The 14338-nt window shown below is 35.6% G+C and overlaps 2 protein-coding genes across 2 annotated transcripts in view; both read right to left on the bottom strand.

Moving 5' to 3' along the window:
• Positions 1-1592: 1592 nt before the first annotated feature.
• Positions 1593-9255, bottom strand: LOC121369238. The gene is made up of 6 exons (XM_041494192.1): positions 9059-9255; positions 7829-7978; positions 6858-7146; positions 6348-6419; positions 5618-5813; positions 1593-4814 (listed from the first exon to the last, which is right to left on the bottom strand). The coding sequence occupies exons 2-6, from the start codon at positions 7855-7857 to the stop codon at positions 3022-3024; spliced, it is 2379 nt and encodes a 792-aa protein (XP_041350126.1). The 5' UTR covers positions 7858-7978; positions 9059-9255; the 3' UTR covers positions 1593-3021.
• LOC121368912 overlaps positions 9184-14338 on the bottom strand; it is a 44220-nt gene continuing 39065 nt past the window's right edge. The window contains exons 18-19 of the mRNA XM_041493672.1: positions 13130-13402; positions 9184-9320 (exon numbers count right to left, since the gene is read on the bottom strand). Of these exons, the coding sequence (XP_041349606.1) occupies positions 9264-9320; positions 13130-13402 (330 nt within the window). The 3' untranslated portion in view covers positions 9184-9263. The remainder of the gene's footprint in view (positions 9321-13129; positions 13403-14338) is intronic.

A 14338-nucleotide genomic window follows, 5' to 3' on the forward strand; every position in this document is an offset into this window, starting at 1 on the left:
TAGATATATCAATAATGTGCAGAAAATCGAAACACATGGTATATTCTCGACTTATTAAGTTCTTGAAATGAAATGAAGGTTTGTTTTGTTTGTTTTGTTTTTAATTCAGTTATTTGGGGTATAATATTAGTGCTTCAATTAACTTACCTTTTGGGGTGTTAACACGACAAAATCTCTATACAGTATTTAACTTTACGTACGCAACAATATTGAATCTAGGTGACTGCAACAAACTATTGCTGAATGGTGGCTTATTTCCTTCAAGCCGGTTCATACAAGCAATACAAGTCATAACGTAAAAAGAGGCGTATCATCAAGATGCTACTCAACATCATGAAATGCACTTCCTTACTTCTTAGAGTGTTTTACAACCCAACAGTTCGGGATTCACAGGGTATTAACTGGCTATCCATTCCCTATCAAGTGTATGTCCATAGTAAACTATATATGTTTTAAGTTGATATAAAAATTCGGGAGATTATTAATTCTGTATATTTAGTGATAATGGTATTTAGTTAAAATAAGGAACACAAAAGTAGAAAAATACAATATTTATTTTATAAAAAATATAGAAAGCACTAGACAAATGAACTCTGTTTAAAATAGCAAATTATAAAATTGAAAACAACAAATGATGATAATAGTCCCTCTCTGTCTCTCTTCATTTTTTCTTTAAAGTATTATAGTTAACGGCTCAGTCACCTCCACAAACTTCGATTTTTATGGTGGGACCAAAAAAATTACTTTCAGAGAGTTTTTCGAATGTTCGAATCGAAGTCTCTCACTCGAGAGATATAGTTTGATATATATATATATATATATATATAATATCCCCCCCCCCCCCCCCAAAAAAAAAGTCCCTGTTTGGATGTTGAATAACAGGGAAAGTATGCAATACAAAACATCAACATTTTGCACCACACCAGTTTATTAGTTTGTGCATTAGTGTATAATACATGGCTTACGTTTAAGATGGTGCTCAATACAAAATGTAATATCATAAAATGCTATACCAAAGTATCATTGAGAACCTACCCAACAGCTACTGTACGTACTATGAAGGATAGATTGATTGGCACACCATTTGTTTTCACACAGACCATAGTCTTTTTTTCACTTCGTGCACATCTTTATTTCTTAGAGTGTTATTCTTGCCTCTAACATTTTAACACTTCCTTTTTAAAATCTTCTTCTTATTGCTAATTAGCACGACGGCTATCGACGTTCTCGGTGAAATAATCCCATACTGAATAGTCCATAGGCTTGCAGACTTGAGGATATAAATATGATATCTAAAAGAGTTGGGGTAAAAACCTGGAGGAAGTGAAGAAGTATGTGTTTTATCCTTCAATACACGCTCCCTCCCGCCTACCAAAAAAGGAAAATGAAAAAAGATACTAGTTAATGGTGGAAGAAGAAGGTGTGGCAGTCGATCATCAGTTATAGTATATACGTTTGATGTCCAGTAGCTCCTCAAATGGATAGCATTTGTGACATTAGATTTTGTACCATGCATCATTTAACTGAATTGTTTGTATCAATAAACAATATTATAATAGATTGGTGGGTTTTTCAAATATCGATGTTCTGCATTGCATATGTTTTCCACTATTAAATGTCAAAGAGTGGTGCGTTGGTTTTTTTTTTAATGACCCGATATGTATACATAAATGTAACAATATATTTGACAAAACATTTATAGTGTCAAAACTGTCTGTATCTAACACAGGTAAGCCATGATAATTATAATAGTATACATATTTACATTATACGGTATTGGACGTTACCACATTACAAAGTGAGTATTTTCCATCTGTTAATAGATGGCATTCAAAATTCAACTACAATTATAATTCAAATATACTGTCTCAACCTAGATTTAATTATCTGATTATATATGATGCAAAACATGTTTTAAAAATAAAGTTTACTTATCCCAGAAATAAATATGGTGGTATCAGGTTTATGTCTCTGATATATCTACCTAAAAGTCATAGTATAGCCTAAACACTGTACACGTGAATAATATGAATATATATATGACAACAGTAATAATGAACATGGTTACCTGAAAATATAGTTCTACGATATACAAGAGGGAAAAAGAGAAGAAAACAAAAGAAAGAAAAGAACGAATAAAATAAAATTTATAAGACAGAATGAGTTAATCAAAAGATCAGATTTGCAAATAGAAAATAGTACATTATTGTTAATTGTTCATACCTTTGGGTATAATACATATGTGATATATTTTAACATGAAAAACCCCCAGAGAAAAGTAAAAGAAGATGGAAGTGGGATAGGTTGCTCGTAAGCTAAGGAAAGTTTTGTATATGGAAACTCTGATTAAATATAGAGATACTAATAACAGGAAGAGGATATGGTGTGAATAAATGAAGAAGATATGTTCTTGAAGAAATTAATTTAGAAACAAAGCTATTTTTCTATATTTTTCTTGTTATTAATAAAAGTGCCATTGGTAATTTAATTGAAATAAAAATGTCATGGCAAGGAGGTCTGCTGTTTATTGAATGTTTTATAGTTTAGAAAAATAACATACTTTTGTTAATATCAAATCTTTTTGTTATTAACGTAATTTAACTCTACTAATATTTAAACATTTTCCCTGTATTTTCCTATAATAAATAGTCATACCAAACATGACAGTGCCTTTGCTTAAGTTGATTTCAGTTCGTAGTGTACATAGTATCCATGATTTTACTTCTTCCCATTAATTACGATCTTTGTCACACTTAAAGAATACATGATGCAGTGTTTGTGGAAATGCCAATTCTGTTTGTTACCTTTTTAGTACCACTATTCAAAACATATTTTACAAATAATATATCTATATAAATATTTATTAGTGTCACCATTGGGTTATATAAAGCTATAAATAAATGTGTTATTTTGGCAATTGTTAAAAAAACGTTTAAAGAACAGCTATTTATAAAACAGCTTTCTAAACGATCAGACTTTCATTAACCTTTTCATTGCTGTTATTTCGATTCATAGTTCAGTTTAAATATTCACTGCGAAACACATGGTTATGGTAATTATTACAGATACCATCAGAGATGTCAGTGGCGTTGCATCAGCAGCAGCTGATGTCTTGACTGTCGTAGTTTCAGCAGTGCCAGTACCATTAGAATCTGTTACAGAGGTTACATTAACCAGCCCTGCATCACTGGTCGTGCTCTGTGTCAGTGTTCCTGCATCTGCTGTCGTTCGTGTGGATGATGACGTGTTAGAATATATCGAAGTCGTATTGTCTACCTGTGTCACGCGTGTAATGATCTGAGACGATGATTCAGTTGACGACCTCACTGTGGATGATGTGGTTTGGTCAGTGATCGTGGAAGTGACCTGCGTGGAAATTGTTGATTTCCCAGTGGTGTTGAGAGTTGAACTTGTAGTGGATGAAGATACTAGCGTGGTTTTCTCTTCCTTGACAACAGTGATACTGACATTAACTGATGATGTCCGAGGTGGAATTCCATTATCTACAGCAATGACTGTGAAAGTATATAAACCTTCAGATTGCAAATCTTTAGTCTCTGTGATTAATCCGGTCTCTCGATCCACAGTGAAATATGTTACTGCAGATTCAATTTCATAAGACACCTTGTCACCAGCCTTGTCAGTAGCAGTCACCTTCATTGGCTCATTTGTATCATCTCCCAAATATAGTGTATATTTATAAGTCTGATTTTTGAAAATGGGACTGTACATGTTACGTCTTCCGAATACTAACTCGTAGGACGCAATGACATTTGTTGATATGTTTCTGTAGAAATCAAAGACGTGAAGGTAAAGCTCATCATGGTAATAAGACGTCAACCACGCATTCCTTTCCATTAGTATTTGTTTTCCGTCTGATCTGGTTACCTGGACCAATGGAAGTTGAGTTATGTTGTTAATTACTCGGGTATAACCATATACATCGCTATCATTGCTAGACACTGATACTGAAAGGTCTACAGTTGTGTATGTGCTGGATTGGCGTGTCTCCGTTTTGACAAATTGAAACTTCACGACCTGGCTGACAACTACATGTGTCGAGTAGAACCCATTTGAACTGTCATAGAGTGCATCTGGCAACTCATCTTCGTCGACAACATCATTGACCAAGAAATCATCAAGCTGGTCATCATCTGGATGTTCAATCCGGACCAAATGGATGAGATCGTGATAGTCCAGCTTCTCCAGAACAGAGAGCTGTGGGTCTCCAAGTGGATTGATATTCTCGAAAGTAGCAGAGTAGTTGTAGAACTTGCCTTTTAGTGAGGATGTTAACAGCCACCTCGCTGTTTTTGTTTCAAATGACTCAATATCGCCAAAATTAATCGACAAGGATGGTGTAATGGGCTTGTTCCCCAACTGTGCACCAATTATTTTAAAAGAAATTAACAGTCCTTTCTCATTTTCAATAATTTCTGGCTGGGCAGATGTAATTTTTAACTGACGTGCTGTACCATAAGCGCCATTAGATATCATGACAGCAAGAGAAAATGGAACGACTGGCTCTGTAATGTTCTTTGTCATTGGATCATCACCTTGGACATATTTTTCATGGAAATAGTGCACTATGAGACTGGGGTTTGGTTTCACTGTTATGGTATCTGGCAGAAGGGGAACTGAGAAATTGGACCCAGCAACAGTATAGGACAGTCGTCCACCGACGTCATACAGTGTGTCATCCTTGACGGCAGCTGTGGAGTATGGGATGATGAGCCATTCTGAAGACCCAGAGACACCCCTACCCAGTGAGCCGGTTCCATCAACACCAGTCAGGCCAGACAGCTTTGGGGAACCTGGAAGCAATAACGACCACATTAAAATCAGCTAATATATTTATATATCAAATAATCGTGAACTACGAAACACACAGAGCACAGATCACGAATACCATTATAATTGATGAAGCCTAAGGTAATAGATTTTAAAACATTTCAGCTGTGTAATGAAGTTGGTATGTTTATAATGATAAAACGCTACACGTATTAATGGGACATGAATCTGACATAGATCTAAATGATAAAGCAATGAACACATCATTATCTGTTCACACGTTTGGCAGGATGCATACGTTAGCTCAAAAGTAGAGTATTCAAATGGGATGCAGTGGGTGATCGGACGAATCCCTTCTGGTGGACCCATTGGATTTGAACTCATCCCAACCAGGCCCATGCTTATAAAAGGTTCAGAGCCTAGACTCAAGACTTTCAGAGTTCAATGCCATGTCTTACATATGATTATTGTGACACTTTGTATATGTTTGACGTCATTAGAGATTGAAGACTACATTAAAGGTGTAAGTACTACCGGTACACGTCTTGTTTACTAAAGTCTATGACATACGGTATATTATCGGAGAATACGCATATAAAACATAATTTGTCTTTGTAATGGTTTTCTGCTATCAGACTGCAGAGTAAGTATTACAACAATCATATGTTAGACAATAAATACCCGTAATTTTAAAATAAAAAATCATTACTTTCCTACATAAGACAAATACAATTTTGACCAAGTAGTTATGGCATGAATGTTATTACAAATGTTGGAGACTGACAGATGCAGACGAATACTTGCATGGGTTCATGAAAATAAATACCTATAGAAAATAAGTTGTCAGCAGCAGTTCCATCTCCATACGTTGCCTGGATATTGATTGTCACTCTGATGTCTTCCAAGGCTGAATCCTCACCATTCTCAATTTCAAGACGAGCATTGAAAGCGTCTCTCGTAAGAACAAGTTCTTGTACAATCCTCACTCGCACCTTGGCACAGACACCATCATCACCACCCTTCTACGAAATAAACAGCAATTGTTTCAAGGTACTGAACTGAGTTTGCTGTTATTGTAAGATCCTTTTTTTATGACTAAAATTACATATTAAAGAAGTATTTCTGCTTAGAATATCAGCTTATGTAGAAACAAAGTGTTTCTGTCGTCTATCATTTGCACTAACCCCAAAACAGATTTGTCTTTCAATAATGTCATACATACGAAAATATCAATACGAAAAACATTATCAATGACTACTACAAACATAAGCATTAAAACACATTCGATATACAGACACGGGTATTCTACACAAGCAAATATGTGTAATATGTTATTTTAGTTGCCAAAAAGGCTCTGTTAGTCGGAAACATCTTACAATTACTGCAAACTCAGCATTACTACTATAATATTCAATATTGTGGATTATATATATTCATTTTAGATGTCTAATATTAAATGAATTACGATGTGCTGGTATTGAGAGAGAGAGAGAGAGAGAGAGAGAGAGAGAGAGAGAGAGAGAGAGAGAGCTATAACGTTTCACTAATACACCTACCTTCTTTTTCTCGTCCTTATCGTATACTTGTTTGGTGTTGTCGAATTGGTCAAATATTGATGCATATCCCCTCTGAAGTAAACAAACAAAGGTATATTGGTAAATATTACATTTACTGACACCTTTTTAATGTATACATTTGGGTTTCCAGTTCCAAAACAATTTGTGTTAAGGTTACGGGACATTATACTTTTGTACTTGATATGGGTTTTTCTTCTCTTCTTTTTGGGTGCTAAAATCTGTTATAATGAGGCAATTAGCTATTTACAAGTTTGTATGAAGTATTACAAAATTTAGTGAACACATACTTGAGTACATATTAAAAATAAATATAAAGACATCATTTAAGCCTTACACACTGGCGTAGCCAGGGTTTTATGTTGAGAGCACCCTAGTAAGTCTTTGTAAGGATTGTAAAACGGGCCAACCATACGGTGAAGGGGTAAATATGTCACTGTAAGGGCCACGTCCCACATGGTCTCTTCCTTCTGGCTAAATCAAAGGACTTACATCTTTAGCGGTCTTGGAGTCCTGCTTGTACTGACTAAACTGTGTATTCAGCTTTTTATACGGCATAACGTCAGCACTAGAGGACATGCTGCTCAGTGATCCATTCTGCCAGGCAGCCACCGTGTTGTTCCAGCGGATCAGGAACTTGTGCAGTGTTGCTCGTTGCGTCTCATTAAAAGGACTTGTAATGGAAGACACTTCACTCTTGGACAGCAGCGATCCTGCAGCACTGTTCTCAGCTATGGCCAACTTGAATCCATCGTACCAAGTGACATCACCGAAGTTCAACCTAGCGAAAAAAATAGTCATTATATCTGCATCTAAATCATTGATACGTCTTTTCAAATTCCAAATAATCCGGTAGTGCCTCTAGGAATTAAGCTATATCCTTGTAATCAATTTAGTTTTGTTTTAAACATTTCTGTGGCGTTGTAGGTACGCTAATGAACTGCCCAGGGTCATGTGTGTGTGTGTGTGTGTGTGTGTGTGTGTGTGTGTGTGTGTGTGTGTGTGTGTATTCAGTATAAAAAATAAAATCTGCCGCTGTCAGATACTGCTATATTTTTTCAATATGGGTTTATCAGGTGAAGACAAGTTTGCAATTGTACAACAGAACACAGACCCGGCGGTTGGTGTGGGGCCTGTATCCCCCAATAATTCCATATCAAATAGATATCACTGACATTTAAGCTACCAATATTTGTCAAGATAAATTAATATTACTTGTAGATTGCAGGACATTGCATTTTCAGGACGTTTAGTTTTCAATATCTTACAGGGGCGACATGCTCCCAGATCCCACTAGAAATCCTGTGCCCTCGATCTCGGTTGGTCAGTGTGGAACACGAACCTACTACAATGGGGTGTGGGCATAGCAAATGTGTCTGGCATTAAATGATATAATAATTGTGATACGTTTTCGATGTGTTTATCACTCTGTTTATCATTATAATAATAAATGTGTTACTTACATCTTTGTGTCTCCAAATATCTCATCCATTATATTCAAGTAGTTGTAGAAGGCTTGAGAGGACTTGATAACTTCATTGACTATTTCTGAACTAACGTCACGACGACGGCGGCTGGAGCCATCACAGTTATAAGTAATATCAATTACACATCTACAACAAGAGAAACGTATAATACACCGTGTGTCTATGAAACAACAGTCAACAAATAATAGTTTGCAAAATTAGATTTTACTAGCTACTATACAACTTAAGCCAAGACTTATTAGTCTTCTGCTTCATTACTTGAAGAACCTTTAAGATTACAAAAATAATACCTTTTTACATATTGTATCTGGTAAGACCTGATAATTATGCCTGGTGCCCTTTCTGTATGGCTAGAAAGATCCTATATTTCTGTTAACCGAGTCCCAGTTCTGACAGTGTAGGCTAGGTACAGCTGTGTGTACTGTTCCAGTTAGGGCTGGGACGTAGCCCAGCTTGATGCATGGTCAGTCTGGGATCGATCCTCGTCGGTGGGCCCATTGGGCTCTTTCTCGTTCCAGCCAGTAAACCACGACTGGTATATCAAAGGCCGTGGCATATGCTATTCTGACTATCCTGTGGGGTGGTGCATATCAAAGATCCCTTGCTACTAATGGAAAAGTGTAGCGGGTTTTCTCTCCACGACTATATGTCAAAATTACCAACTGTTTGACATCCAGTTGCCAATGATTAATAAATCAATTTGCTTTTGTGGTGTCGCTAAACAACATAAACTTTGTTTCATTTAAGAATTTGTTCTTCCAGTTGTACACAAATGATCAATACTTCCCATAGGTCCCTTAGCATTAGATATGAAAAATCCATATTCATTGGATGTTTGTTTCTTTGTTTTGTTTAACGACACCACTAGAGCACATTGATTTATTAATCATCGCCTATTGGTAAATAAGTTTGTTTTGTTTAACGACACCACTAAAACACATTAATTTTTTAATCATCAGCTAGTGGATGTCAGACATTTCGTAATTTTGACATATAGTCTTAGAGAGGAAACCCAATACATCTTTCCATCTGTAGCAAGGGTCTTTTATATGCACCATCGCACATAAAGGATAGCATATACCACAGCCTTTGATACACCAGCCGTGGTGCTCTGGCTGGATCGAGAAATAGCCCAATGGGTCCACCGACGAGGATCGATCCTAGACCGACCACACATTCATTGAATGTAATTAGATAATAAATCACCTCAGTGTTGTGTAAAAAAAGCCGCACAGTGAACAGATGACGCCAAACACACAAGCAAAGGCTGTGTCTGCCCCCGCAAGCACACCTTCCAAGAAGTTGGATGCTGATGCGAGATCACTGATACCGATTGCACATCCTGCTATAGGATGGTACGCCAGGGCACAACTCTTAATCAGCGTCTTGGCACAGTCACACGAGAGAGGTGTCACAGGGTTATAGGTGACACTGGACGATGTGGCAGATCCCGATCCATAACCTCCTCCTAGAGTGAAATATAAATCTATACTTCAGCTTTAACACAAACATTAATGGTTAACTTTACAATACAATTATGAACTATCAGCTTAGCGTTATTCCTACTTTTTGCTTTTACATAAGTGTTGCAAAACGTTTTACAAAATACCTATGCTAAATGTTCCAAATTTTATCCAAAACCAATGACGCTTTATATCTGACGTCATTCTGCATTGTTATCAGTATCTACACTAAATAGCTGATGATGGGTGTGTGTGTGTGTGTGTGTGTGTGTGTGTGTGTGTGTGTGTGTGTGTGTGATCTTGTTCCTTTTAGCTAAAAACCTATTTTAATGCAAGATTTTCAATAACTTTTATGAAAATTGAAATAACTTTTATTAAAAATTAAAACATGTAATAGTCAGGTCCCATTTCTACAAAAGTGCTTATTTATCGAAGTACGAACAGTTCTTTAGGATTATATAAAAAATACTTTTCTAAGCTATTTTGGTGGTGCTGAATCCAAAAACATATGTTGTCCATCTGAAAAATTACGTTTAGGGGGTCAAAATGACAGAAACAAATTGGTAGTATACGAAATTAGGATTGTGTTGAAAATACATTGTATGTAAGTATAATAGAGTGTCACAGATTATGTTTTTATCTATTTTTGTGCAATTATTTCATTAGGATTGTATCCAAAATACTTTTCTAACCAAATTTAGATATGCTGAATCCAAAAACATGTGTTGGCTATTTAAAAAATAATACATGCCTTTATACTTGGATACAACACATTTTCGACACAATAATAATGTGCAGACGTTCTTATTATGAAACCCCTAGATGTAATATTTCAGATGGACAACATATTTATTTGTATTCAGCAAACCTATATTACAATAGAAAAACAAAACATCTATGTTTTCAAACAATGCAAATACAAATGTGTTTACAGGCATCGAAATTAGAGACAACTGTCTTAACGAAATTTAGTGATAATGATTTTACGATCTGAGATAGGGAATTGTATTTTCTTTAAATGTATTTTAAATAGTTAAAATAAAAAATATAAATAATGCATCGAAATCTACATATTAACATCAGTTTTTGGAAGATTTTATGTCTATACTTACCATATACAGGTGCCGATATAACTTTTATTATTATTATTATTATTATTATTATTGTTATTATTATTTAAATATTTATTTTTGGGGGGGGGGGGGGTTATATTTTTGCCAGAAAGAAATGTTTGGGTATGGCTCTATGGAATTGAATATTTACAATGTGTGTGATGAATGCAACAGGGGGTATGGGGGCCTCCTCCAGAAAGAAAATGGGTTAGGTTTAGGGTTAGGGTTAAGAAAATAATATAGTAATGATAAGTCATTAATTTTGCCAGGTCAACTTAAAAAAATAAAATCTTCAAAAAACATTGGGTATGGCGCAATATAAATTTTACCCTCTGACTGGTGTGTGTGTGTGTGTGTGTGTGTGTGTGTGTGTGTGTGTGTGTGTGTGTGTGTGTGTAATATCAATGTAATGGGGATCGATTGGTTAATATAAGTTTGGATTTGTAGGTGATAAATATATTGACGCCCTGAAGCTAAAATCAGAGGATTGATATTTTAGACCTTTATTGTGCATAGGCCTGGAGGTGCCAGGGTTTTCGTTGCCCCATCCCACCCCCACTCCAGTTTAAAGGCAATCTTAACACAAAAATATAGGCAAAGCTCATAATTCTTCATGTTATTAGAAACTAGTTTAGTGCGACCAGAGTTGACTATAGACAATCTATATTGTTTTATTACAATTATATGTGTAAATATGTTGATATATATGAAATATAGATAGAGACATTTGGTCATGTATCTGTTAATCAGGAATTGGCAGGAAAACAATACACCAGAGAAATTAGAGCTCATAAGTTAGCATCTTAAGCACTCCATCGATCAATCTTTTTGAAATTAAAGATTTTCATGGAATAGAAATATAGAAACATTCACCAAAGAGTAATTAAAATACAAATTTGTATGACAACGATGTATGTTCTTACTGCTGTTTCATAAATTACTTCACAAAATTTAATATTAACCAGAATGCTGATTTCACATTTTGATTAGTGTTTACAAGGGTAGTGCTTGACAATCAATGGGATCAGTATCTGTACTCGTATTGGTACATGTTGCCATGGTTTTATAGATACATTTGTATGATCACATTAATAACAGTCGATTCTGCACTGTCTATCATGCAGATGTTCATCGGTTGCTACATGAAATCCTTCATGAATTGTCATGAGGTAATTTTATGGTCAAAAGGCCCAAAGCGCCATACTGCAATATAGTACAAGCAGGTACAATCCTTGAGTTGAATAAGATATTTTACACAGACTATTTACAAGATATATAGCCGGCCTGGAAGTGAATACTTTTGGTCATAAAGAATGACTTGTTTGCCCATACCCATTGTTGAAATACTCAAGATTCCATTACCTGAGAAATTACTCGGGAAGTCTTAATAATTTTTGTTGACGGACAGGCATTTGTTCAAAGTCCAAAACACAAAGGGAACAAAACTTTTTGAGAAATATGCTGACATGTTGTATTTGATCTCTACATGTCTCTGTTAATCCAACTAAATGCACAAATTACAGATATACAAAGCCGTAAGAAGAATGCCAATGTCTCATACTAACATAAAGCAATGTAAAATTAACTAATTTCCTCTTTGAAACTTTCTTTAAAACTTTACATTGAATGCAAAATGGGTGGGTAGTTTCACCGAGGACAATGCAGTGTAGAGTAGTAACACAGAATTGAATGTTGAGTAACCAAAGACCAAACACGGGGAATTTGATACCAGAATAGTAGTTCATACCGTTCATTGTTCAAAACTATCTGACTAAATATTACTGTACATATTGGTAAAACACTGATATTCTGTTGGGTTTTGCTTTTTCACATGTCAAATATCCATGTAACAATTGGACAATTTTTGGAAAGCTATTCCTATTCCTATATATTGGAAAACACACCTCTTAGTACCAGAATGTTGAGTTGTTGGTTTTTTACATGCTCTGAGATGCAATACTATTATTTCATTTGTTAAGTTATTTCAAGGGAAATTAAACGGTTCTGAAAAAATGGTGGTCACAGAGAACAAATAGGAATGCTTTAGACAATTAATTTGTAAAGTGTATAATCTAACAGTAGACAAAGTACAAAATGTTCTACCTGGGAAATTGAAAATCCAAAACGTGGTGTTTGCAGATGAGCCTGCTTGTGTCATGCCATTACCATTACCATACATGTATGCTGCGATTCATTCTTGCATCTATGGCAGCAAAATAATGCCCTTCATAAGACATGGATGTCGATTTTATGACAAATTACCACCACTTTGTTTTCCGCCATCTTGTTTTTCAACTTTTTGACAGATTAACATTTTAACTATAAAACGTAATTTCTCAGATGGCCAACATATTTTTTTTTTGATTCAGCATACCAAAATTAGGTTTAAAATCTATGTTGGACCAAATCCTAAAAAATGCCCGTACATGTCACATTTCTGGAAAATGGTACCTGAATATAATGTGATCTCCTGATATTTGACTACAACTTAGCAAAACACTTTTTTATCTGCTTTTAACTTTAACCTTTAAATTATATGAATTTATTCTGCAGTGTGATACGCTGGATGACTTAAACTTAGTTGGTGCCACACCATGACATAATAACATGGTATTAAGCTATTACTATAAGTATGTATAATTTTAGAATGAACATATTCAATGTGCGTATAAAGAGATAAATGAGGACACATTAATTTTTACCTGACACGCCAACATAACCTCCTCCACCACGACCACGCCACGACCACCACCACGACCACCTCCTCCACAGGGCAAAGGGGGTCTTCCAGGGTATTGTCTGTGTAATGTGACATCTGAGCCCTGAGTCTTTGTCCCGCCACAGAAGTAGTCATAGAGCATTTTAAGTCCACACACAGACCCTGCTGCACTGCGTTTAGCACGGGTTTTCACTTCCACCCGAATAGGCACAACTAGGCTGGTATTGGCTTCTAGGCTGCCAATTGTTTCAATTGTCTGTAATAAACCAGTATTAATAATACATCAATCAAATGCCCTATCATTTAGATAGCATCAAATTATAAATTATCTCCAAAGGGTCCCTTTCCCCTGTCTCCTACGGCTTATGCTGTCCATGGGATGGATCGTTCCTAAGCTATAGGAAGTCTGCCACTCTTATGATTGGTTTGACAAATCTAAAGCTACACTAGACAAAACATCGTTCCTAATTTGTAAGAAAATTCTCACTCTTACAAGTCATTACAGGTGTTCAAGAGAGTTAATCATATCTTGCCACAACTGTGATTTACAATTCTTAAATCTGTTGTTTATATCTAACCGTTGAAAATGTATGGAAAGGTCAAAATTAGGCTTATCTACATGATTTTGTTTCAACCTGGGATATATGTTTAGACAATAAAAACTTCAGAGGAAAAAGGTAACCCAAGTCATCTTAACACGACATTGGTACCCATACCAGCTCTGGTGTCATCCACGTTATCTTTAACTCTACTTGTACTTTCCCATTTCGATAGATAATCGGGGTTATTGAACATGTCGCGACTTCACTGCAAAGAGAGAGAGAGGCTGTTTATTTACTTCCTCTTATAATAGCATGTAAAAAAGTAGCGAAAACTTAAAATATAAATGACAAACTAAAGTAGAATTACATATGATAAAGAAAGTGTATGAAACGTGTCTACAGAAGAATGTAAATTGTGTTTTCTGTATGGTTTTGTACTATAACCCTTGTTATATTTAACACAAGATAAAACCTGCCTTTGTAAAGGCAATAACAGGGCATAGCATCAGGCATGATTTTAACTGGTGATACGTCGCACTGGGTTATATACATGTAGCTGCTATATGTCCACCATAAAACTTGTTGAAAGCTGTAAGGTTTTAGACCGTCAGCTGCCAATAGACCCCCGTTCCCCCCTGGGGGATTTGCCA

Source organism: Gigantopelta aegis, chromosome 3 (genome assembly GCF_016097555.1).
Source record: "Gigantopelta aegis isolate Gae_Host chromosome 3, Gae_host_genome, whole genome shotgun sequence".
Classification (NCBI taxonomy): domain Eukaryota; kingdom Metazoa; phylum Mollusca; class Gastropoda; order Neomphalida; family Peltospiridae; genus Gigantopelta; species Gigantopelta aegis.

Coding starts and splice junctions, on each gene's coding strand:
- LOC121369238 (XM_041494192.1), bottom strand. CDS start 7,857: ATGGATGAGATATTTGGAGACACAAAGAT. Junction 5,814..6,347: donor ATAAGGACGAGAAAAAGAAG/GTAGGTGTATTA, acceptor TTTATTTCGTAG/AAGGGTGGTGATGATGGTGT. Junction 4,815..5,617: donor TGACAACTTATTTTCTATAG/GTATTTATTTTC, acceptor TATTGCTTCCAG/GTTCCCCAAAGCTGTCTGGC.